Source organism: Chiloscyllium punctatum, chromosome 39 (assembly GCF_047496795.1).
Source record: "Chiloscyllium punctatum isolate Juve2018m chromosome 39, sChiPun1.3, whole genome shotgun sequence".
In the NCBI taxonomy this organism is placed as follows: domain Eukaryota; kingdom Metazoa; phylum Chordata; class Chondrichthyes; order Orectolobiformes; family Hemiscylliidae; genus Chiloscyllium; species Chiloscyllium punctatum.
In genome coordinates this window covers 58,824,881-58,852,213 of record NC_092777.1, presented here as the reverse complement: position 1 = coordinate 58,852,213, position 27,333 = coordinate 58,824,881, and the positions used below count along the sequence as shown (strand labels likewise).

The 27,333-nt window shown below is 41.4% G+C and overlaps 1 protein-coding gene across 3 annotated transcripts in view; it reads left to right on the top strand.

The window, feature by feature from the left end:
• Positions 1-27,333, top strand: part of smurf2 (SMAD specific E3 ubiquitin protein ligase 2) — a 295,721-nt gene that overhangs the window by 169,340 nt on the left and 99,048 nt on the right. For all 3 annotated transcript variants that reach the window (XM_072558839.1, XM_072558840.1, XM_072558838.1), the window contains one exon: positions 7,246-7,379. In XM_072558839.1, the coding sequence (XP_072414940.1) occupies positions 7,246-7,379 (134 nt within the window). The remainder of the gene's footprint in view (positions 1-7,245; positions 7,380-27,333) is intronic.

Genomic DNA, 27,333 nt, shown 5'->3' with positions numbered 1-27,333 from the left:
CAGTCCTCACTTTTTCCCTTTATACTATTCCAGATTTACAATCATTCACTTAACTCTTAAATGCCCTCTGAACAGGCCCAGCAAGCCACCTAATTGCTGAAAAGTCACTACAAAATCATAAAGGAATGAAGCTGTCCAGACTTGCTGGCATTGACCTGAACACTGGAATCAATCGCAGCACACCCAGCATTGTTGACCCTACAAAAACATACCTTTATCTACATGTGCGGACTTAAGCCAAAATTGAAGGAGATGTCCCACTGACATTGTCATGGTGACAGAATTATGACTTTCAAAAAGATGTTCCACACAATACCACTGAATATTTCCTGTCCCACAGCAGGGCACATCTACCAGAGGTGGAGGGAAAGGTGGTACATGGCTGGAAATGAATTACCCTCAAAATTAACTTGGACTTTAAAAATCTCATGTTGTCAAGTCAGAAATCGGCAAGGAAACCTGCTGGTTACCATCAACTCACCTTTGGCTGATGAATTGGTATTCTTCTTGTGGGCACCACGTGGCAGAGAATTGAGAATGCTGAGGACACAATGTACCTGATGGGGGTGGGGTGAATTACTTCAATGTCCATTACCAAGAATGGCATGAAAGCACTATGACTTGTCAAGCCATAAAGGACATGGCTGCTAGGTTGAGTTGAGCAAGTGGTGAAGCAACCAACAAGAGAGGGAGACTTACTCGATCATCATCTTAACAATTTATCTGTCAGTAATGCATTTGTCCTTGACACTGTTGTTAGGAATGACCATCTTTGAGTTGTCCCTCTTTACTTTGTGATTACCCATTGGTGTATTTACTGTTGGTGGGATTCCTATTGAGCACAAAGGAAGATAGTTGTGGTTGCTTGAGGTTAATCATATGATCCTCAGCTTAGATGTTTTCTCAATGTAGTGGTGCCAGTGTTGGACTGGGATGGACAAGGTCATTAGTCACACAACACTAGGTGATATTCCAACAGGTTTATTTGAAATCTCGAGCTTTGACCTGCACAAGCTTGTGATTTTTTTTTTAAAAACCTGTTAGTCTCTAATCTGACTAGATATTTTGTCTTCAGAGGTGTTACTACACACTTCCAGAGCAGGTTGTATTTGAATCCAGATCTTCTAGACCAGAGGCGAGGACTCTACCGGTGCACCTTAAGTACTCCCTAAGCTGTTCAGCTTAGATGTTTTCTACTTAACCTGCTCAAAGATGCTTTGACACACCTCTGGAGTAGTGATTTGCTCTAAAATCAGCCACTTTCCAACCGTAAATTGCACCCTGGTGTGTACAAGTCAGGCAGTGGTATTAACCGCTATACTAATGTGGAGCTTCCAGTCATACCTCTAGAACAGGTCCTAGATCTAGCTATCTCAGTTATTTCACCAGTGGCCTTTACTCAACCATGTTGTCAGAAGTGGAGATGTTCACTCACTGATGACTGCATCAAGTTCAGCACCATTCACCCAGGCAATGAAGCGTCAATATGAAGGCTTAGGCTGATGATTGGCAAGTTATATTCATGCCACACCAATGCCAGGCAATGATCTTCAAATAACATATCTAACCAATACCCTTAGCCTTTCGTGATATTGCCATTGCTGAACCACCATAATGAGCATTCAGTGGGGGTTGCCATGGATGAAAAACAGAAGCTGTGGCTGCAAGAACAATTTAGAGGCGAGACATCCTGCACCAAATAACTTGTCTCTTGTCTCCCAGAATGCTTGTGAACCTTCTACCAAGTACAGGCCAGGAGTGTGATGGAATGCTCCTCGCTTGCTTGGATGCTTCAGCAACAGTTGAGAAACTCTAAATCATCTAGGGCAAAGCAGTCCACTTGATTGACACCTTGTCCAACATATATTTTTTTTCATCATTAACTCTCCGTTTCATCAGTTTGTCAACAAATTGGATTGACACTACAAACCTCATAATGGTGAAATGGTCTTCTGTATTCCTCTAAACTTTAACCACAGAATTGAATGGGAAGTACAGTATACAAAGCCAAGTGAATCTTTAATTATAGTTTCTAAACATGGCTTGTGTTTCCTGGAAATCTATTATCATTTTTGTGGAGAACAAGCTTACTGCTGTGTATCATTAACCGATTGATAGTTTATCTCACCATTTGCAGTTAGGCAGGGAGATTTATACAATCTAAATTGTATCTTACCCCAAATGCTATAAAATAGCATTAATGCTGAAGATGCTCTGCTACAATGTCAACATTAATAACAATGCATCGATATCCCCCTACCTGCAGGGTTGTGGAAGGTTGAGAAATTGAATTTAAATGTGGTACTGACTGGGTAAAGACTTTAATCCATAAGACCATAAGACATAGGAGTGGAAGTAAGGCCATTCGGCCCATCGAGTCCACTCCGCCATTCAATCATGGCTGATGGGCATTTCAACTCCACTTACCCGCATTCGCCCCGTAGCCCTTAATTCCTTGTGACATTTAGCGTCCCGGCCTCCACTGCACTCTGCGGCAATGAATTCCACAGGCCCACCACTCTCTGGCTGAAGAAATGTCTCCGCATTTCTGTTCTGAATTTACCCTCTCTAATTCCAAGGCTGTGTCCACGGGTCCTAGTCTCCTCACCTAACGGAAACGATTTCCTAGCGTCCACCCTTTCCAAGCCATCTATTATCTTGTAAGTTTCTATTAGATCTCCCCTTAATCTTCTAAATTCCAATGAATACAATCCCAGGATCCTCAGCCGTTCCTCATATGTTAGACCTACCATTCCAGGGATCATCTGTGTGAATCTTTGCTGGACAAGCTCCAGAGCCAGTATGTCCTTCCTGAGGTTTGGGGACCAAAACTGGACACAGTACTCCAAATGGGGCCTAACCAGAGCTTTATAAAGTCTCAGTAGCACAAGCACCCTCTTGAGATAAATGACAACATTGCATTAGCTTTCTTAATCACGGACTCAACCTGCATGTTTACCTTTAGAGAATCCTCGACTAGCACTCCCAGATCCCTTTACTCATGTTATTTCATTGGGGGTACCTTCATGAATGGGTATTGTTTCTGCACAAAATGTGTATTGTTGGCATTATCTAAACAGGGAGAAAGCGAGGACCGCAGATGCTGGAGATCAGATTCGAAAAGTGTGGTGCTAGAAAAGCACAGCTGGTCAGGCAGCATTAGAAGAGCAGAAGCGTTGATGTTTCGGGCATAAGCTCTTCATTATCCAAACAACAGTTCTGAAGTATACAGTGTTTTGTAGCAGGAAGATTAGAAAGAAATTGTTAATGGTGCAGCAGGTTCACTTTTTTCACAATGTTAGCAATACTGACCTTTTCATCTGAATAAGGATGCTGCCTTCATTGTTTACTTGTAATTTGTTTTAGAATGAAGTTGAAATATTTTTTCTGCATCTGATAAATTTCTTTTCTATGTTATGTGATTCAACTCAATGTGTTTTTTTTTGTTTTTCTGGGAAATTGACAGGTATTCATGATTGTCCCTGTATTATTGCCTTTCCTAGGAACAAAGTTACAAACAATCAACATGACACAATTTCATAAAGTGGTGTTTGAGACAAATGTACCATGCATTTGAAAGACACCACAGCATATAATTAAGAAAATCATTGCTTTTTCTTTGACACAATTCAACATTTAGTTTTGTTCAAGCAATATTTAAAATAAATGCTTCAAAAACAAAAATGATAAGGGCAAAGGTTTTGTGCAGCTATTATTTCCATTTTGGCATTTTATGGTGCTTTAAAGTTAGTTTCATTGGTGCTATGTTCAACTTCCCTTTTTGTTGTGAATTAGTTGCCAATGGAAAGTTGAGTGCCCCAGGGAATTAACACAGGATTTTTCTGTTAATGTGTAATATTCATTGTTGACACTCACGCGGAAGAGTTTTCATAAAGATTGATAACTTGAATTTTTATGTTTGTTTTTTCTTAACATAGCATAGTTGCATGTGATGCTCCTATAACTGTATAAGACATCTCCGATCTTATCTTTAATTTTCACACAATACACCCAAATTTGTTTTATTGCTGTTTGAAATAAACCATTTTGAAATATATTGAATTTGATTTTGCAGTAGCAATAATGATGAAGCTGCCAATGTTTTGTGGTGATGCTCCTGTAAAACTAAGAGGAGCTTCTAGAGTATGTATATGCACAGTTAAAAGCAAAGTTGCTCATATAGTGATGCAGTGTTTTTCCAGAGGGTGTAATGATTAATTATTTTTAGAGTCGTAGAGATATACAGCACGGAAACAGACCCTTCGGTCCAACCCGTCCATGCCGACCAGATATCCCAACCAAATCTAGTTCCACCTGCCAGCACCCGGCCCATATCCCTCCAAACCCTTCCTATTCACATCTAAATTCTCTTAAATGTTGCAATTGTACCAGCCTCCACCACTTCCTCTGGCAGCTCATTCCATACCCGTACCACCCTCTGTGTGAAAAAGTTGCCCCTTAAGTTTCTTTTATATCTTTCCCCTCTCACCCCAAACCTATGCCCTCTAGTTCTGGACTCCCCAACCAGGGAAAAGACTTTGCCTATTTACCCTATCCGTGCCCCTCATAATTTTGTAAACCTCTAAGGTCACCCCTCAGCCTCCGACGCTCCAGGGAAAACAGTCCAGCCTGTTCAGTGTCTCCTTGTAGCTCAAATCCTCCAACCCTGGCAACATCCTTGTAAATCTTTTCTGAACCCTTTCAAGTTTCACAACATCTTTCCGATAGGAAGGAGACCAGAATTGCACGCAATATTCCAACAGTGGCCTAACTAATGTCCTGTACAGCTGCAACATGACCTCCCAACTCCTGTACTCAATACTCTGACCAATAAAGGAAAGCATACCAAACACCTTCTTCACTATCCTATCTACCTGCGACTCCACTTTCAAGGAGCTATGAACCTGCACTCCAAGGTCTCTTTGTTCAGCAACACTCCCTAGGACCTTTTGTTAAATGTCAAAGTTTTGTTCCTACACCTGCATGTTGTATGAATTCCTGATAATGCCAAATGTTGCAATCTCAATTTGGGAATTAAATAATTGTTCTAAACTGCTCTCGCTTTATTCTTCACTCTCACAAGATGGACCATCCCCTTAAACCAAATTAGCTTAGAGTATGCTGAAGTTTGTTGTCTTATATGTATTTACCTGTAAGTGTAATTTATATAAGAAAGGAAGTAAATACTTCACAGGATTGAAAGGAAAGGACTGTGGACAGGACTATTTGAAAGAATCGAACAATAAGCCAAAAACAACCTGCTGTGTAAAACAAAGCTCTGCAGTGGTTATACTCACTCACGTTAATATCCTTTGAAAGGTAAAAGTACACTTCAAGTTCTTGTGGAGTGTTGACTAATATCTTGATTGGGAAAACTATTTTGAATTATTTTAAGACTTGATAAGAACCACAACTGTGCACTGTAACTATGTTTGAGATTTCTTATTAAAATTAAGTATAATAAAAGCATACAGTTAAAAGCATTTCATGCTGCCATGTATATTGGTTGCATCTAAACAGTTTAATCTATTCTTGATAGTGATATTGATTCTTGAAACAGTTTTATTGAAGTGGATTGGACAATATATTGGGTGAATTACAAAACGATAAAAGGAAACAAAATGGATTCGCCCAAAACCTAGTTTGTAAAATAGTATATAAATAACAAGACTATGAACAAAGATTTGATTGTTAGTCTGTAGTTAGTTGTTTCCAGATAATATGACATTGCAAAAGACAATGTGGAGAGGAAAATCGGTCAGGACTTGTGTTTTTGTTTGCTGTGCAGGGACACACTTTCAGATGGTACATATTTCATTGCCAGTTGAGGATTGGGTAGAATCAGATTTGGGTGTGATTTGGCCTTTTATTAAATAGCCAGCATTGATTGCCATGCCTCCAGAAGGAAAGACTTTTTGGGCATTGGATAACTGTGTGCCTCAGCAAAATAGAAGGTGGTGGGGAACTTAGAAATAAAATCGCATATTGGTAGGAGTGATAACATCTAAAGCACTTCTCAGAACCTCATCCAGAGTACGGTGTACAATTTTTGGATACTGTTCTGTGGTGAAGATATATTGTCGAGAGAGAGATGCAGATCAGATCTGTCAGAGTTTTATTAGGACCCCAAGAATTCAGTTATGAGCAGAGGTCACAAAAGTTAGCACTATGTTTGCTGGAGTGTAGAAGATTATGGAGTGATTTGATTGAGGTTTGAGGGTTTAGAATGGCATTGTTATGTAGATAGACTTTTCAAATGGTGGTGGGGGGGTTTAGGACAAGAAATCATTACCTTAAAATCAGAACCAGGCCATTCAGACAAATTAGGAAACACTTCTTTGTGCTCAATACGGTAGAAATGTGAAACACACTTTCTGAAAAAGCAAAGGCTACTATTTCAATTGATAATTTTAAACTAGAGGCAGATTTATCCCTTGATGATATTAAGGGATTATGGAGCAACACTGGTGAATGAAATGAGGATGTAGGTCGGCCACGATCTAATTGTTTGACAGAACAGAGCTGAATGTTCTGCTGCTAGATCTGTATTCCTGTAGGCAGCTGGCGTAGTGCAATCTGTCTGCTCTCTTGGGTGGTATGTAGCATAGAAAAATAAATAATTGAGGACAAGAGGTCAAAGCAAGTAGTTGGAGTGAGAAGATTCGTACAGTTGATTATGCCATAATATAGTCATTCCATTCTTGTGCAATCCCAATATAAGAAAATTGTATAATAGCATTAACATTTAAACTAATGGGATTGGAGTCGCATTATAACCAATACACGCTTTAAAAGTTTGTGCTTTGGAAACTGTGTCCCCAATTCGTCAATTGCGTTACAGTGAATTTGCATTAATGAAATGCACCTGTAGCAGAAATAGCAGAACAACCTGTATTGGACTCAAAAGATCCATTCTGCTTCTCTCTCTGCAGCTGTTAGCAGACTTCTCAGGTCCTCCAGCACTTTTTCTTTTTGTTAAGGAACTCTAGCAACCACAGAATTTTTGCCTTTATTTTGATCAAAACTGACTTCAAAAGAAAAGCAAACAAATTGCTTTTGTTCTGAGGGAGGGTCACTCAATCCAAAACGTCAACTCTGATTTCTCTCCTCAGATGCTGTCAGACCTGCTGAGCCTTTCCAGCAATTTCTATTTTTGTCTATGGTTGACAGCATCTGCAGTTCTTTTTGATTTTAAATTACTTTTATTATTAATATATAATTTTAATATCTTTTTATTGTTTCCAGATATATTGGGAGATCAGATTCTATAACGATCAGCATTTGGAATCACAAGAAAATTCACAAAAAACAGGGCGCAGGCTTCCTTGGTTGTGTGCGACTCCTTTCTAATGCCATCAATCGCCTTAAAGATACTGGTTGTAAGTATAAACAGTTTAAATAAGAAGAAGAAAACTGATAGTAATCTAGATCTTTATTAAATTTGTCTTTAATGACTTACCTTGCAGCTTTTAATTTTAATTCAATATTAATTATTTTGGAAAGATGTAACCATTCTGAAAAACAATAGCAAACTGATTGCATGCTTGCATAAATGTTAATCTGGATTTCACCCCTGTGAAACATTGCCTTTTGAGAAACATGAATAATGCAAATTGTGTTTCTGTGGCACTTTGGATTGTTCACTAACTTAAATTTGCGTCATCCAGTTGAAATATGAAGAAAAGTACATTATTTGAGTACTGATGTCCAGTTTGTCCAGTGAAAGTGAATGGAAGGAAATAGTTTGATTTCTTTCCAGTCAAATTGTCAGTTATTACAGTTCTCTAGTAGTATCAAATGATACCTAACAACCTTCCCATAGGGAGGAACATTTGGCAGGTTGACATTGGTTCGCTGAGGCTTTAGTCCCAATGTCAAAGCCTTATAACTTCTGTATTCCTGTAAAACTAAAGGAGACTTATGTATTCATAACTGTTAAATTTCAAAACTGAGTGTAGATTCAGTGATTAATCTTCTTTATATGGTAATGATATAGATGAAGGTACTTGAGGGTGTTCTGGCTTGGTTTGCAGATGATTCAAAGATAGATAGATAGAAGGGCGGGTAGCGTTGAGGAAGTGGGAGGCTGCAGAAGGATTTGGATAAGTTAGGAGAGCGGGCTGAGAAGTGGCAGATGGAGTACAACGTGGGAAAGTGTGAGATCATGCACTTGGGTAGGAAGAATAGAAGCATGGATAATTTTCTAAATGAGGAGAAAATTCAGAAGTCTGAAGTGGAAAGAGACTTGGGAGTTCTAGTCCAGGATTCTCCTTGGAAGGTAAGCTTGCAGGTTGAATCTGTACTTAGGAAGGCAAATGCAATGTTGGCATTTATTTTGAGAGGACTTGAATATAAAAGTAGGGATGTACTTCTGAGGCTCTCCAGCTCTGGTCAGACCACATTTGGAGTACTCTGCGCAGGTTTGGGCCCCAGATCAGGAAGGATGTCCTGGCCCTGGAGCATGTTCAGAGGAGGTTCACGAGAATAGTCCCAGGAATGAAAAGCTGAACATATGAGGAATGTTTGAGGACTCTGGGTCTATACGCAGTGGAGCTTAGAAGGATGAGCAGGGATCTAATTTAAACTTACAGAATACTAAATGGCCTGGACAGAGTAGATGTTGAGAAGCTGTTTCCATTGGTGGGAGAGACTAGGACCTGAGGGCACAGATTTAGAGTAAAGAGAAGACCTTGTAGAACAGAGATAAGGAAAATTTCTTCGGCCAGGAATTCACAACCATGGAACGCTGTGGAGGCCACGTCATTTAGTATATTTAAGATGGAGATAGATAGGTTCTCAATTGTCAAGGTAGTGAAGGGTTATGGGGAGAAAGCGGGAGAATGGGGTTGAGAAACTTATCAGTCATGATTGAATGGCGGAGCAGACTCGATGGGCTGAATGGCCTTCTTTATGCTCCTATATAGAGTCATAGAGTCATATATCTTATTGTTTTATTCTTAAAGATGCCAAAATGTTAACTTGCGAATGGGTTTCCATATTCTATAATACCTGTTCTTCTGCACTCTCTTCATCTCCCTATCTTTTCACAGAAGTGGTGGAGAAGACCATTTAGCACATCAAGTCTGACTGGCTCTCTGAGTATTGTGACTTAACATTCTTTTTAATGGTTATCCAATACCCTCTTAAATGCCTCGATTGAAACTACCTTCACTCCTCTTCCAAGCAGTGTATTCCAGACAAGAATGAAAAAATATTTTCTCACCTTGCATTTGCTTCTCCTGCAAATCATTTTACATCTCTGCTGTTTTGGTGTTGATCCTTTTGAGAGTGGCAGTGGTTTATTCCTATCTCCTTTATTTAGCCCCCTCATAATTTTAAATCTATCAGAGCTCCTCTTAGTCGTCATCTTTCCAAGAAGAATGGACCCAATTTCTCCAATCAAACCTCAACTGAAATTTCTCACCCCTGCAACCACTCTTGTAAATTTCTTTCCCACTCAATGCAACTTGTTCACATCATTCCTATCGCCTGGCACCAAAACTGTACACAGTATTGTAGCTGAGACCTAATATATGTTCTATATAAGTTGAGCATTGCATCCTTCCTCTTGTACTCACTGCTACTATTAATAAAATCCTGGATATTGTATGCTTTACTAATTGCTTTCTTCATCTTCACTGTTTTCTGCACATATGCGCATGGGTTCCTGTGCTCTTGCATCTCCTTTAAAGTTATACACCTTCTGTTTAATTGTCTGTTCATGATTTTCTTACTGAAAGGCATTACCTCACACTTCTCTATATTAACATTCATCAGCCACCTATCCGTCTACTCAACAAACTTGTCGATGTTCTTCTGAAGTTCTGCAGCATTGTATTTCTCTTTGTTTAGAATTCTCCCAAGTTTTGTACCGTCCGCAACTTTGAAAGCAAGGTATCTCAACAGAACCCCTGGGAAACTCCACTACAAACCTTCCTCTAGCATGATAAATATCCATTGATCATTACTGTGTGTTTATAATCACCTAGCTAATTTTGTATGCACTTTGCTCCTGTAACTTTTATTCTATGAAGTATATTATTCTCATGCTGTCCTTTATGTCGCACTGTATCAGGCACCTTCTGGGAGTCCATCAATAGCAGTATCCTTATCAAACTTTTATATTTTCTCTCCACAAAACAGGGCAGCATTAAACATGGTGTCCTGTTTCAAAGTCTGTATTGTTTCTTCCTAGTCAGTCTGCCTTTTTCCATTTGACTATATCTTTCTTTTAATATTCATTTGTGGGATATGGGTGGCGCTGGCTGACCAGCACTTTATTGCCCATCCCTTGAGGAGGTAGTGATGAGCTGCCTCCTTGAACTACTGCGGTCCATTTGCTGTGGGTTGACCCACAATGCCATTAGGGAGGGAATTCCAGGATTTTGCCCCAACAACAGTGAAGAAAGGGCAATTTATTTCCAAGTCAGGATGGTGAGTGGCTTGGGGGGGACTTGAAGGCGTCTGCTGCCCTTGCCCTTCTAGATGGAAGTGGTCATGGGTTTGGAAGGTACTGTCTGAGGATCTTTGGTGAATTTCTGCAGTGCATTTGTACATAGTACGCATTGGTGCTACTGAGCATCAGTGATGGAGGGAGTGGATGCTTGTGGTTATGGTGCCAATCAAGCAGGCTGCTTTGTCCTGAATGGTCTCAAGTTTCTTAAGTTTTGAACATAACAATCAATGTTGTGGCAACCTTTCATCCTGCACTCAGATCAAATTAACCTACGTGCCCGACATTTTACTATCATCCATGTGCCTATCCAAGAGTCGCTTATATGCCCGTAATGTATCTGATTCTACAAATAATGCTGGCAGTGCATTCCATGCACCCACTATTCTGTTGTTTGAGCTGCACTCATCCAGCCAAGTGGGAAATATTCCATTACACTTCTGACTTTTGCCTTCTAAATAGTGGACAGACTTTGAGGAGTCAGGAGGTAAGTTACTCACCGCAGTATTCCTAGCTTCTGACCTGCTCTTATAGCCACTGTGTTTATGTGATGAGTTAGTTTCTGGTCAATGATATCCCCTCTGGGATGCTGATGTGGGGGGATGGGGTGGGGGAAGGATTCAGTGATGGCAACAGTGTGGAATTCCAAGGGGCAGTGATTAGATTGTCTCTTGTTTATGATTGTCATAGCCTGGCATTTGTGTGGTGTGAATATTATTAGCCATTTGTCAGCCCACGCCTGGATATTGTCCATATCTTGCTGCATTTGAACATGGACTGAGGAGTCGTGAATGGTGCTGAGCATTGTGCAATCATCGGTGAACATCCCTACTCTCCCTCAATCATAAGGGCAAGGCCCTTGATGAAGCAGCTGAAGATGGTTGGACCGAGGACACTGCCCTGAGGAACTCCTGCAGAGTTGTCCTGGAGCTGAGATGACTGACCTCCAACAACCATGACCATCTTCCAATGTGTCAGGTATGATTCCAATCACCAGAAAGTTTGCCCCCAATATCCATTGATTCCAGTTTTGCTCGGGCTCCTTGATACCAAGGGCTGTCACTCTTATCTGACCTCTGGAATTCAGCTGTTTTGACCATATTTGAACCAAGGCTGTAATGAAGTCCAGGGCTGCGTGGTCCTGGCAGAACCCAAACTGTGCATCACTGAGCAAGTTATTGCCGAGCAGGTACTGCTTGATAGCACTGTTGATCACACCTTCCAGCACTTTACTGATGATCAAGAGTAGCCTAATGGAGAGGTAATTGACCAGATTGGATTTATCCTGCTTTTTATGTACAGGACATGCCTGGGCAATTTTCTACATTGTCGGGTAGACACCAGTATTGTAACTGTACTGGAACAGCTTGGAGCACAAGTCTTCAGAATTATTGCTGGAATGTTGTCAGGGTCCATAGCCTTTGCAGTATCCAGTTTCTCCAACAGTTTTTCGATATCACGTGGAGTGAATCGAATTGGCTGAAGACTCGTATCTGTAATGCTGGGGACCATTGGTGGATGTTGAGATAGTTCAGCCATTCAGCACTTCTGGATGAAGATTGCTGCAAAAGCTTCAGCCTTATCTTTTGCACTGATGGCCTGGGCTCTTCATTCATTGAGGATGGGGATATTAATGGAGACTTGTCCTCCAGTAAATTGTTAATTGTCCATCACCATTCACGACTGGATGTGGCAGGACTGCAGAGCTTAGATTGGTTCTATTGGTTGATGGATTGCTCAGCTCTGACTATAACTTGCTGCTTATGCTGTTTAAAGACCAAAAAACTGCAGATGCTGGAATCCAAAGTAGACACGCAGGAGGCTGGAAGAACACACAAGGCCAGCCCGCATCAATTCAGGTGGAGAAGTCAACGTTTCAGGTGTAACCCTTCTTTGGGACTGGGATGGATATAGGGGGAGTTGCAGATAAAGGGGGTGATGGGAATAGGTGAAGACAGGTAGAGGGTATGACCTTTTTGGTCAATGGGAGGAATGAATCCAGTTGTTGGAAGGGAGGGAGAGGGGTAGAGGCTGGGAAGGGAGTCAGGGGAAGGGAAGGGAAATTATTTGAAATTGGAAAACTCAATGTTGTAGGTTGCCCATGCAGAAGATGAGGTGTTGTTGCTCCAACTTGCAGTTTGGTTCATTGTGGCAGTGGAGGAGGCCAAGGATGGTCATGTCGGAAGGGAGTGGTTAGGGGAATTGAAATGGGTGGTGATTGAGAGATCCTGTCGTCCCTTATGGGCCTGGCTAAGTTGCTCGTTGAACTGTTCCCTAAGTTTACGTTTGGTCTCCCCAATGTAGAGAAGACCACGTCGGGAGCACCTGATGCAGTAAACTAGGTTGGAAGAGAGGCAGTTTCACCTGGAAGGACTGTTTGGGGCCCCTGAATGGAGCTGAGGGGGCTGGTGTGCAGGCAGATTTTGTATCATTTCCGGCTGCAGGGGAAGGTGTCTGGGGGTTTGGTACAGAGAGTGGCGCTGAACAAGGAATGTTGAAGGGAATGGTCCTTGTGGAAGGCAGAGAGGGGTGGGGAGGGGAAAATGTTTTTGGTGGTGGAGTCTAGTTGGAGTTAGGGGAAGTGTTTCAGGATGATGTGTTGGATGCAGAGACGGTGGGGTGGTAAGTGAGGACACGGACTCGTCTTTATTGCATTTGGAGGGGGGGAATTTAGAGCCGTGGAATGGGAATAAAGATGGTGCAGTAGAGGGCTGTCTGGATGATAGAGGGAGGATAGGTGAATATCTGGGATGCTTGGGAGTGGAATGTCTCCTTGTCTGAGCAGATGTGGGGAAGGAATTGGGAGAATGGGATGGAGTTCTTGGAGGATACTGGATGGGAGGAGGTGTAGTCCAGGTAATTATGGGAGTCTGTGGGTTTTGTAGTAAACGCCCATCTGGAGAGGGCAGGGAGAGGTCAAAGAAGGGGAGGGAGGTGTCCAAGATGGACCAAGTGAATTTGACAGCAAGGTGGAAGTTGTGGGTGAAGTCTGTGACCTGCTCCAATTCAACCTGGGTGCAGGATGCTGCACCGATGCAGTCATCGATTTAATGGCAGAAGAGTTTGGGCATAGTGTCTGTGTAGGTACTGAAGAGGGACTGTTCGACATAACCAACAAAGAAGCAGGGGTAGCTGGGGCACATCTGGGTGCCCAGGACCACCCCCTGAATATGGAGGAAATGGGAGGAGTTAAAGGAAAAGTGGTTGGGAGAGAACCAGTTCGGCAGCGCGAAGGAGGGTATTAGTGGAGAGGAACTGAATGGGTCTGTTGGAGAGGAAGAAGTGGAGGGCCTGGAAGCTATTCTTGTGGGGTATGGACGTGGATAAGGACTGCATGTCCATGGTGCACATAAAGCACTGGGTGCAGGGGAGCTGAAAGTTATTGAAGAGATGGAGGGCGTGGTTGGTGTCACAGATATCGGTGGGAAGTGCCTGATCTAAGAGGTGAGGATGGAGTCGAGGTAAGATGAGATGAGTTCGGTGGGGCAGGAGCATGCTGAGACAAAGGGTCGGCAACGGTAGTTGGGCTTGTGGATCTTGGACAGCAGGTGGTCTGGGCAATGCAGGGCTGGGGGACTACAAGTTTGGAGGCAGTGGAGGGGAGATCACCAGAGGCAATGAGGGCATGGATGGTGTGAGTGATTTTGGCATAATGGGTCGTGGTGAGGTCATGGGCAAGGGGGAGGTTGGACGTGGTGTTGGAGACTTGGCATTCAGTCTCTGGTAGTCCTTGTTAGTGGCTTCACCAGGTTAACACCTCCTCTTCAGGTATGCCTTGTGCTGCTCCTGCCATGCCCTCCTGCACTCTCCATTGAACCACGGTTAATCCCCTGCTTGATGGTAATGATTAAGTAGAGGGTATGCTCGGTCATGAGGTTACAGATTGTGCTGGAGTGCAATTCGGCTGCTGTTGATGGCCCACAGTGCCTCATGGATGTCCAGTCTTGAGTTGCTAGGTCTATTCAAAGTCTGTCCCACTTAGCACAGTGATAGTGGAGGACATTTTCATTGTGAAGGTGGCACTTTGTGTCCACAAGGACTGTGCGGTGGTCACTCTTCCAGATGGACAAGTGCATCTGCAGCTGGCACATTGGTAAGGATGAGGTCAAGTATGTTTTTCCCTCTTGTTGGTTCCCTCACCACCTGCTGCAGACCCAGTCGAGCAGCTATATCATTTAGGACCCAACCAGCTCGATCTAGAGTATTACTGCCGAGCCGCTCTTGGTGGCGGACATTGAAATTCCCCACCTAGAGAACATTTTGTGCCCTTGCCACCCCCAGTGCTTCCTTTAAGTGTTATTTAACATGGAAAAGTACCGATTCATCAACTGAAGGAGGACGGTATGTGGTAATCTATAGGAGATTTCCTTGACCATGTTTAACCTGAAGCTTTGAGACTTCATGGGGTCCAGAGTCAATGTCGAGGACTCCCAGAGCGACTCCCTCCAGTATACCACTGTGCTGCTACCTCTGCTGGGTCTGTCCTGCCAGTGAGGCAGGATGGTGATAGTGATATCTGGGACATAGTCATACTCACAGAATCATACCTTACAGACCATGTCAGGCTGTTGCTTGATGAGTCTGTGAGGCAGCTCTCCCAATTTTGGCACTAGTCCCCAGATGTTAGTAAGGAGGACTTTGCAGAGCCAATAGGGCTATCACTGTTAAAATTAATTGTTCTAGAAGCCTCCTTAACACTGAAGTTAAACTGGCTGGTCTGTAACTGCTGGGCTTCTCTGCAACTTTTTTCATCAAGAATATGATATTTGCAATTATTCAGTTCTGTTGTATCTCCCAAGTTTGGGAGACACTGCAAGATTATGGATACCTGCAGTTTCCACTCCACTCCATTCAGTATCATTGGTGTATCTCAGTTATAAAGTCTTGTTAATATAAGCACTTGCAGTCTATCTGATGCTACTTCCTTAACTGTTTTGAACCCTTCCAGTGACAGATTTGCCATCTTTGTCACCATGGCCTGGGTCCCTTCTACCTCCCTCATAAAGGCAAATGTACAATATTAATTTAATACCTCAGCCTTGCTCACTGCATCCATGTATAATGCCTCTTTTCAGCCCATTCCTCCTTTTGCCACACTTTTATTATTTCTATGCCTATGGAAGACTTTGGAACTCCTCCTTTTTGTTGGATTCAAATCTTTTTTTTCATAATTCCTCATTGCTTCTCTTCTGTGCCTTTTTACCTCCCTTCCTGCTGAACCTTCTGACTTTCTCTTAGTTGTCAAGTGTATTTTCTATCTGATATTTATCTTAAGTGCACTTTTTCTTTTTTCTTAATTTCTACCTCTTTGGTCATCTTGGTACCTCTGGATTTGTTTGATCTTTCTTTACCTTTTGAGTGAATATGCCTTAACCAAAGTCTCTCCTCTTTTAAACTATCTGCTCTCCTCCCTGAGCCCATTGCTCAGTTACAGTTTTTTCCATTAACCTTTCATTCCAGTCTATCTTGTCCAGCTCCATTCTTGCCCCATAAAAGTTAGCACAAGGCATGTTGACTATTGTCCTGGGCTGACTTGTGTCCTTCACCACCATCATCCTAAACCTTACAATACTATGATCCATGTCTCCTAAATGATTCCCCCCAGCCACTGACATTTGATTAACTTGGCTAACTTTATTTCAAGAACCAAGTCAAACATTGTCACCCTTGTTGGACTAAGTAAGTATGGCTGTAGGAAATTCACCTGAACACAATCTAGAAAAACACACAGGGTGTTTCGTATGTGGAATGATGTGCCAGAGGAAGTGGTAAATGCAGGTACTGTAACAGCATTTAAAAGACATTTGGATAGGTACATCCAAGGCAAAGTTTAGAGGGATTTGGGCCAAATGCAGGCAAATGGGACTAGTTTAGTTTGGAAGTTTGGTCAGCATGGATGAGTGGATGAGTTGGACCAAAGGTTCTAATTCCATGTTGTATGAATCTGTACCTTTCACAGCCCTTTCAATTACCAATATATCAATCTATATTTGGAATTAAAGTCCCACATTAAAGCTGTACTGCCATGTTGACTTCTCACTGTGATTTCTGTACAGATTTGTTCCTCTACATCCTTCCCACCAGTTAGTGGTCTGTGGGCTATACCAAGCAATGTGGTACACTTTTTCGTTCCTTAGATCTAGTCAAATTGTCTTTGAACCATGTGAAATCTTCTTTTTCTAACTTTGGAATGATCTCCTTAAATGAATGCTGCTAATCCCTCCTTTTATTTCCTTTTCTATCTTTTATGAACACTTTGCACTCAGAAATATATCACATTTAGTCTTATGCTTCTGTGAGTCATGTTTCTGTTATTACCACAACAGCACTTGGAAAACAGTGGCAGGATTGGACAGAATCGGCACTTGGGGAAAGGAAATTATGCTTGACAAATCTATTGGAACTTGTTCAGGGTATGACGTTGATTGAGGGCACCAATGGATGTGGTTTACTTGGACATTTAGAACATGAAGTGCATGGCATTGTGGGTAGCATACGGACATGGATCAAGAACTGACTTGCATACAGGAAACTAAAAGTAGAAATAAATGGGACATTTTCTGAGTGGCAGTCAGTGACCCGTGGGTAACACAGATCAGTGCTTGGACCCCAGCTATTCACAATATAAATGATTTAGACGCAGGAACTAAATGTAATATCACCAACTTTGCAGATGACACAAAGTTGGTTGGGAGGTTGAGCTGTGAGGAGGATATAGAGATGCATCAGTGTGATTTGGACAAGTTGTGTGATTGAGCAAATGCATGCCAAGTGAAGGATAATTGTGAGATTGTCCACTTTAGAAGCAAAAATAGGAACACAGATAGGCATCTGAAGGGCGATAGATTTGGAGACGGGAAATGCAAAGAGACCTGGATGTCCCTGTACACCAGCCATTGAATGTAAATATGCAGGAAGAAGGAAAATGATATGATAGTCTGCATAATGAAAGGTTCTAACAGGACTTGACTGGGTAAGTGCAGAAAGGATGTTCCCAGTGACTCTGGAATCCAGAAGCAAGGGCCAAAATGTTGAATGTTTTCAACAGGGAGAGAGATAAAGATCTTATGTATAAAGGTATCTTTGAGTACAGAACATATGCAGGAGCAGGGTACTGAGTAGGATTATTTATTATGATCTTATCGAATGGTGGAGCAGACATGAAGGGCTGATGGCTTATTAGTGTTCCTATTTGCTGTCTTTGTGTGTTTCCACACATTGTTTCTTCTGTAAACCCCCTTCCTCTACTCTATGCATTCTCATACAAGTACAAAAACCCTGATTTAGACTTCATTGCTTTCTCACATACTACAACTTCATGTATTTACTTCCTGTTCTCTATGCTAGTGCTATCAGTCTGTCCACGTATTTTGTGAATGATAATGTTCTTGTAAAATATTATCACTGTTCCCACATCCTTTCCAAATCACTTTCAGGCCCTCCCTACAGCACTAGCAAAACACCCTCAAGAATCTCAGTCGCAGCTCTGTTGAGGTCCAACCATCTGGTTTGCACAATTTCTGTCTTCCAAGATTTTCCATCTTCTCTCAGGGTCCTAGGAACCTAAAATTCTCCCTCTTGTACCATCTTTCCAGCATTGCAGTAATCTAGCTTATCTTTCTATGCTATCTTGCATGTAGTACTGGGAGTAATCCAGTTATTACTATATTTGAGGTCTTCCCTGCTAATTTTCCACCTTGCTACCTAAATTTTGGTTCCAAGACCATATTTCCCTTACTGACCATGACATTGGTATCCACGTGGAACTTGACATCTGGCTATTCACCTTCACAAGAAGAATGTCTTGCAGGTGTTCTGATATCCTTGACCCTGGTACCAGGAGATAACATTCTATCCTGGTGCCATTTCTACTGCCACTGAAACACCTCTCTATTCCTCCTAAATAATGGGTTCCCAATTTCTATTGCTCTTGCTTTTTTTCTTCCTCCACTCCTGCACAGTGGAGCTGCTTCTATTGCCACAAAAGTTGCCCTGATTGCACTCCCTTGAGGAACCAGACCCCAACAGCTTCTTTAGGTAGAGACCTTGCTGTACTACTTGAGTTATTAGCAAATATTTGGGAAGAACATTTTAAAAGTTTGATTTTAATTATAACCAGCAGGTGCAAGTTTGCAATTAATCGTGCCCATTTTCTTATCGAATGGTGGAGCAGATATGAAGGGCTGAATGGCTTATTAGTGTTCCTATTTGCTGTCTTTGTGTGTAAAAACAATGTTCCAAACTACTTGCTGAAAAATGTGAAAGTTGTCTTGTGGTGGTATGTCGGAGGGATGATGGTTGGTCCTTTCTGTGACTTTTCTTGTCCCTTTACTATCTGCAATCAAATGGTAGCCAATGAGATCCACCTCATAATTTTTTCAGAATGTTGCTCCAATTTACTCCGTCATCATGCTGCCAGATATTTTGTACATTTTGACTATTTATATCTCTTTTTCCTGCCTATTAAGTTTCCTTCGGAACATATTGCAATGTAAATTCCATTTATCAGAAGATTCACTCCAGATTTCCCGTAATAGTTTATGAAAGCATAAAAGTATATTTAGTTATGTTTATGCACCTGTAATGAACACTAAAGTTGTTGCATGAAGGTATAAGTTAACTACTTGGTGATTAGAGAATGCTTGATAATTAATTTCTCAAGTAAAATGTTAGTAATGCCTTACTCATTCCAAATCAGTAACTTGTGGCTTCATGGTGGTGAAGCACAGATTCTCGGTTGCCATTCCTATATAATACTGAGCAAGTGGCTGGTTGATGGTAAGTGGAGGTAAAAGATCTCCTGCCACTTTTAGGAAGGAAATCCTTTTGAAGAAGGCCAGCGTTTATCTCTAAATCAATACAGATTATCTAACCATTATTACATTACTGTTTGTGGGACATGACCATGTGTAAAGTTCCTGCACGAAACGGTAACTACTGTTATGATCCTAGTTAATGGTAATACTGGACAAATCAGATTTCTGAGTGAAAACTAATTTGATAGATCAAAATTTTTGTTTTGCAATTTAGTTTCCTTGATGGTCATTCACATTTGTTAGAAAAATAATAGAGTCCATTATTAAGGAAGAACAAGCAGGACGTTTAAAAAAGCAATCATGTATGAAATACTTCCCAGAGCCCTTTTGAAGAAATAATAAGCCGAATTGAAAAAGGGGAACCCGTATTGTGTACTTGGTTTCCAGAAGTCACTCCATCGTGTGCTGCTAGAAAGGTTGATGGGCATCGCTGGCTGGGTCAGCATTTATAGCCCATCCCTAGTCGTTCTTAGAGGTGATGGTGAGCAGCTGCCACCTTGAACTGCTGCAGTCTGTAGGTAAACCCACAATACTGTTAGGGTGGGAATTCCAGGAATGACAGTCAAGGAATGGCACTTTTTTTTGTTTTGTTTTGTCTTTGGCTACTGTCGTTTCCAGTGCCTAGGTCAATGCCATGTGGGCAACTTTTATTCCCTTTTTTTCCTTTTAGTGGGTGTTACAACTAAATGGCTTAATAGGCCATTTCAGAGGGCAGTTATGAATCAGCTACATTGCTGTGGGTTACCTGACCTGTAGGCCAGGCCAATTAAGGACATTCATGACCCAAATGGGTTTTTCTAATGGTCATTATTTAACCCTTAATCCCAGATTTTTTTTGATATTGTCATAGAGGCGAACAGCATGGAAACAGACAGTCTGTCCAACTCGTCCATGCTGACAAGATATCCTTTATAAACCTAGTCCCATTTGCCAGCATTTAACCCATATCCCTCTTAACCCTTTGTATTCATATACCCATCCTTTTAAATGCTGTAATTGTACCAGCCTCTGCCACTTTCTCTGGCAGCTCATTCCATGCATGCACCACTCTGTGGAAAAAGTTGCCTCGAGTCCCTTTTAAATCCTTCCCCCCTCACCTTAAACCTATGACCTCTAGTTTTTCTGCATGAGATAGCTCATGCTAATGGGATTAATGTATTAGCATGGATTAAGGTGAGCACAGAAGACACCGAGTCCAGATTAATGCATCTTTTTCAGGATGGAAAGATATAACTAGTAAAGTGCCTCAAGGATTAGTAAACATAGATTATTTGCTCTCTGTTAATGACTTGAAGGAAGGGACAGATTGTAATGTGTCCAGATTTGCTGTTGACACAAAATAGGTGAGAGGCGATTCTGAGAATATTTAACAGAGTAGATTTTGGGAAGATATGTCTGCTGGGGCAGGGGGAAAATCTCAAACCAGGGGACCTAGTTACAATATAAGTCGGGGAATTCATTAAAACTGACATGAAGGAGTTGCTTCTAGCAGTCATTAGTTACTTTCTGGAATTCTCTACCACAGCCAGTTGTAGAAGTTAGATCACAAAGTATTTAGAGGAGGTAGATATTTGAAATATTGAGTAGTTGAGGCTATGATCTACTGGCATAAAAGAGAAATTGTGGCCTGAGGCATATCAACTATGATCTTGCTGAATGGCAACGCTGGCTTGAGGGGTCGAATAGCTGGCTTCAGCTCCTATTTCCTATGAAGATATTTATTGTAAAACTTCTTTTAACAGAAGGACAGAGGTGAAGTGCACACAAGAAAAGTAACAAAGCATAGATAAATACATATATGACAATTTAGAAGGATCTTAACATGTTGTGGTTCTGTTCGCCGAGCTGGGCGAACCACAACAACAAGCACCCGAGCTACAAATCTTCTCCCAAACTTTGAGGATCTTAACATGAACGGCAAGAAGAAAGATTTCAACCTTTTTACTGGCATTGTGCTTTATCATCACTTAACTCTTTTTCAGTTATTGCCCTTAAACTGATTTTACCCATCTCTTCTCTCTCAACTGCTGAAGTAGATTTATTTCCCACCCTGGCAGTCAGAAAATGCCCTTCCTGCTAGGATGACTTTTCTTCAGAATTCACCCTATTCATGGTCACTTATTATTTGTTTCTGTTTCATAAAACTCAACTTTGTAAACGTTCAGTAATTGAGTTCTCAGGTAGCTGATAATCATTTAGTTTGTCATATGCCATTATTGAAAATGCTGTCTTTGGTTCATTTCTTAAAATACTTTCTAAACAAAGGTCAGAAAATTAAGTCACCTCCAAGGAAATGAAGACTGAAATCTGATTTTCCTTCATTGTCAAGTTCCCAAAATAATAACCATATACTACAGATCTACCTCACTACATATTCAAAAATGTATCATTGTTTGGAAGTGATGTCATGAAATTGTGAAAATCAGTATATAAATGGCAGGGCTTTTGTGGCACAGTGATAGTGCCCTTACCTCTGAGCCAAGAGATCCAGTTTCAAGTCCCATCTCCTCCAGAGGTGTGTAATAATATTTCTGAACAGATTGATTAGAAAATATCTATGAATGCTGGAGTTCTGTTTTGTTTTCAATTCTCAACAATGGTGAGATCAGATTAATGAAACATACTGACACCTACTGTCAGAAAGTTAACCAATTTGTTTCTCTCTAATTTTTCCATTTCTTTTTTCCCATTTGCTTTTGCAGAAAAATTGTCTTCATTTATAAGATTCAACAAAATTCCAATTTTACTTTGCCTCACCGGGGTGCTATTCAAGCCTGGTTCAACTTAAAATGAGTTTGTCTAAAGCATAAGCTATTGCCAGTGGGTTCATTGGTTGATAATATCATGGAATGATATAGCACAGAAAGTGGATCTAAGAGCAATCAAGAAGTGTTCATCACTTCTCTGCTCTTTGTGTGCATAACAGATGTTTTTCTTTCCTTCAAGTGTATTTCCAGTTCCAATTTTGAAAACTTCTTCATCCTATAAGCGCATTTGAAATCCTAACCCTCATTGGTTAATTCCATTTTTCCACATTCGTTCTAGTCCTTTTGCCTACCACTTCAGAAGTGAGCCTTCTAGTTATTGAACCTTAAACCATTGGAAACAACCACTGTCTTCTCCAGGTAGGTAAAAACAATGACTGCAGATGCTGGAAAGCAAATACTGGATTAGTGGTGCTGGAAGAGTACAGCAGTTCAGGCAGCATCCAACGAGCAGCGAAATCGACGTTTCGGGCGTTCCTAATGAAGGGCTTTTGCCCAAAACGTCGATTTCGCTGCTTGTTGGATGCTGCCTGAACTGCTGTGCTCTTCCAGCACCACTAATCCAGTACTGTCTTCTCCACTCTAGCTAAACAGTTCATGATTCCAAGCATTTTCATCAAAACTCCTCTTAGCAGTCTGCTCTAAGGAGAATAATTTCAGCTTCTCCAGTCTATCAACATGACTTAATCCCTGCTGCCATCGAACCATCTGGTAAATCTTTCTGAACCTTCCTCCAAAGCCTTCAAATTCTTCCGAAAGTGTTGAATTTATAGATTACCCTTTGAATGAGATGTTTCATATAATTTAGAGAGAATATAAAAACTCTTATTAAGGGAAAACTTATTAGTACAGGAAAGATTTTAAGGCCGGATAACACAAGGAAGCGCTGAAATCTCATCTGCGGTCAATAAATAACCTGTATTCATTAGTGTGATATATTAAATGTCAAACAAAACTACATTTCTTCTATGTAACAGAGTCATCAGGTGCTGTCTGATGCCCATTAGTTCTTGTTCAATTACTATTACTCATTGGGGGTCAGTTTAGTTCTGTTGGCTGAAAGGCTGGTTTGTGAAGCAGAGTGATGCCAACATCATAGATTCATTTGCCTCACCGGTTGAGGTTACTGTGAAGATTCAACTTCTCAAATTCTTCCATGACCAGAGAGTGATATTATCATCCCATTCCTTCCCCCTCCCCACCCCCCACCAAGCAAAATGCTCAGAGAGACAGTATAGTTTTACCTGCTTCATCTTTATTCCAGGTCCTGCAGGGAGAGAATGATCACCCATGTGTACAGAGATGAGAGTTCCCTGTCTCTCTCAAACAGCAGTTTCTTAGTGAATTAGATAAACATTTTACAGGGAGGAGCATCTAGATAAGGCAAAACACATATTGATTGGGTGACCATTATAATCAGCGAGTGTCAATAGTAAAGACTAAGCCATCTGTTATTACACAATGAATAACTGGCTTCACATAATGCATACTTTCCACCTTGTTAAGTGACCTTACATACTGAATGCTTCCAATACTATTAAATGGTTCTACATAATGAATGCTTTTCCATCTTGTTAACCGATTACTCTTGCCTCCAACTCCCCTTGTTAACTGCAAATTCGTATCTGATCTGAGTCATGCTCAGCTGAAACTCTTGTTTCATAAAACCCAAAACTTAACTCTTTCCCTACACACATTCTCAATATCTCATGAGAGAGCAGTCCCACGGTCTGGTAACACTGTGGTGACTTTATTGTTGTTGATTTGTGGGATGTGGGTGTCTCTGGTTAGGTCAGTATTTATTGCCCACACCAATTAACCTTGAAGAAGTGGTGATGAGCTGCCTCCTTGAACTGCTGCAGTCCATTTGCTGCAGATAGATCCACAATGCTGTTAGGGATGGAGTTCCAGGATTTTGGCCCAGTGACACTGAAGGTTGGCACTATATTTCCAAGTCAGAACATTGAGTGGCTTGAAGGAGAGCTTTTAGGTTGTGGCTTTGTTCTTCTAATATAGTAGTGGTTGTTAACTTGGAAATGCTGTCTAAGGAACCTTGGTAAGTTTATGGAGTGCTTCTTATTGATGGTATATGCTATTACTACTGAGCATCAGTGGTGAAGGGAGCGAATGGCACCACATCCACAAAGTCAATTGGGCTGCTTTGAAGTTGGCTTCAGGCTTCTTGAGTGATGTTGGAGCTGCAGTCACCCAGGCAGATGGGAACTATTCCATCACATTCCTGAATTGTGCTTTGTACATGCTGGGAGAGGCTTTGGAGAGTCTAGAAGTGGGTCCCTCTCGATAGGACTCATAGCCTCTGACCTACTCTTGTATGCACACCATTTATATGACTGGTCCATTTTAGGTTCTGGTCAATGATAACCCCCAAAGGATATTGTTAGTGGGGGCAATAGTTAAATCCTCTCTCATAGAGTCATAGAGTTGTACAGCATGGAAATAGACCCTTCAGTCCAATTCATCCATGTCAACCAGATATCTTAAATTAATCTAAATCCATTTGCCAGCATTTGGCCCATATCCCTTAAACCCTTCTTATTCACGTACCCATCCAAGTGTGCCTTTAAATGTTGTAATTGTACCAGCCTCCTCCACTTCCATACATACCACCCAGTGTGTTAAAAAGTTGCTCCTTGGGTCCTTTTTATATCTTGCCCCTCTCACCTTAAATCTATACCCTCAAGTTTTGGACTCCCCTACCCTGGGCAAAAGACCTTGGCTATTCACCCTATCCATGCCTCTCATGAATTTATAAACCTCTGTGTCCTAATCAATGTCCTGTACAGCTGCAACATGACATCCTAACCCTTATACTCAATGCACTGGCCAATAAACACAAGTGTACCAAATGCCGCCTTCTCTACCCAGTATACCTGTGACTCTACCTTCAAGGAACTATAAACCTGCACAACAAAGATCTCTTTGTTCAGCAACACTCCCTAGGATGTTACCATTGAGTGTATAAATCCTGCCCTGATTTGCCCTATCACAATGCAATACCCGACATTATTTAAATTAAACTCCATCTGCCAATCCAAAGTCGTTCAGCCCATCTGATCAAGGTCCCATTGTATTCTGAGATAACTTCTTGACTGTCTACTATACCACTGATTTTTGGTGTCATCTGCAAATTTACTAACCATTTCTCCTATTCACGTTCCAATCATTTACATAAATGAAAAAAAGCAGTGGACCCAGGACGAATCCTATAGCACACTGTCGATCATAGGCTTCTAGTCCAAAATAACTCTTCTCCACAACCCTCTATCTCCTACCTTCAAGCCAATTTTGCATCCAAGTGGCTAGCTCCCATGCAATCTAACCTTGCTAACCAGTTTACCATGTGGAATCTTGTTGAACACTTTGCTGAAGTCCATACAGACAACTTCCATTGTTTTGCCCTCATTGGTCCTCTTTGTTACTTCATCAAAGAATCAAATCAAGTTAGTGTGGCACAATTTCCCACGCACAAAGCCATATTGCCTATCCCTAATCAGTTCTTGCCTTTCCAAATACATGTAAATCCTGTCCCTCAGAATCCCCTCCAACAACTTAGCCACTGCTGACATGAACCCCACTGGTCCATAGTTCCCTGGCTTTTCCTTACCACTTTCCTTAAATAATGGCACCATATTAGCCACCCTCCAGTTTTCCAGTACCTCACCCATGGCTATCAATGATATAAGTATTTCATCAAGAGGCCCAGCAATCACCACCCCAGCTTCCCATGAAGTTCTGGGATGCACCTGCTCAGGTCCTGGAGATTTATCCACCTTCGTGCATTCTAAGACTTCCAGCACCACCTCTGTAATATGGACATTTTTCAAGATATCACCGTTTAATTGATCTAAGTTCTCTAGCTTCCGTAGTAAATACTGATGCAAAATACTCATTTAGTATCTCGCTTATCTCCTACATTTCCACACATAGATGACCTTGCTGAGCATAAAGAGGCCCTATTCTCTCCCTCATTACTCTTTTGCCTTTTAATATATATGTAGAATCTCTGGATTCCCCTATTTATCATAGCTATCCCGCATCCCTTTTTTGCCCTCCTGATTTTCCTTTTGAGTATACTCCTACTGCCCTTTTACTCCTCGAGGGGATTCATTTGACCTCCGCTGTCTATACTTGCCATATGCCTCCTTTTTCTTGGCCAGAGCCCCAGTTTCTGTCGTCATTCAGTGTTTCCTACACCTATCAGCCTTACCCTTCACGCTGATAGGAACATATTATCTTGTTGGATATGGTCATTATGCCACTTGTGAGGCATGAATGTTACTTGCCACCTGTAAGCTCAAATCTGGACATTGACCAGGTATTGCTGCATTGAGACATTGGCTGCTTCAGTATCTGAGGAGTCGTGAATGATGCAAAACATTGTGTAAGTATCAGCAAACGTCCCACTTCTGATATCATTGGTCATTGATGAAGCAACTGAAGATGGTTGGCTCTCGGCCACTATCTTGAGATATCCCTACAGTGATTCCTCGAGCTCAGATGACTAGTCTCCAACAACCACAACCATTTTCCTTTGTGCTAGGTGAACTAGTGAAGAAGTTTTGCTCTGATACCCTTTGAAGCTAGTTTTGCAGGATTCCTACACATGATAAGATGCAACCTTCACCTTGAGGGGAATCCCTCTCACTTCTGCTTTGGAATTCAGTTTTGTCCATGTTTGAACCCATGCTGACATGCGACCCTGGCAGAACCCAGTGATAAGGTTATTGTGAAGGAAGTGCGGTTGATCTCACAGTTGATGTTCTCTCCCATGACTGATAATTGAGATAAACTAGTAGACCAGTAATTGGTTCAGCTGTAATTGACCTATTTTTTGTGTACAGGGTGTCTCTGACAATTTTTCCACATTTCCTGTTAGTTGTCTGTGTTTTCGCTATACTGGAGCAAGTTTTGGTAGACTTAAAAGAGGAAAAAAAGAAGTGGCAAAACAAAAATATTTTCAGGGTTTTGCTCGGGGAAATACTGGGGAGGATGTTTTTTCCTGCTAGCGAACTCCAGGACTAGGAGTTTCAGCCTCAGAATAAGTTTGGCTATCCATGAATAAAATTAGACTCTCTCTATTCAAAAATTTATGTATTTTTGGAATGCTCAGTTCCATAGCACTGTTATTGAGTGTTCATGCAATGTATATTAGATGTTTTTGATCAAGGATATGAGAGAGTTATTATGAAGATATGGGTTTACGGTATCTTCAAGAAAGTTAAAAGCTAGCAGAACAACCTGACAGTACCATGTGTCCTGAAGAAGATACCCTTTGGTC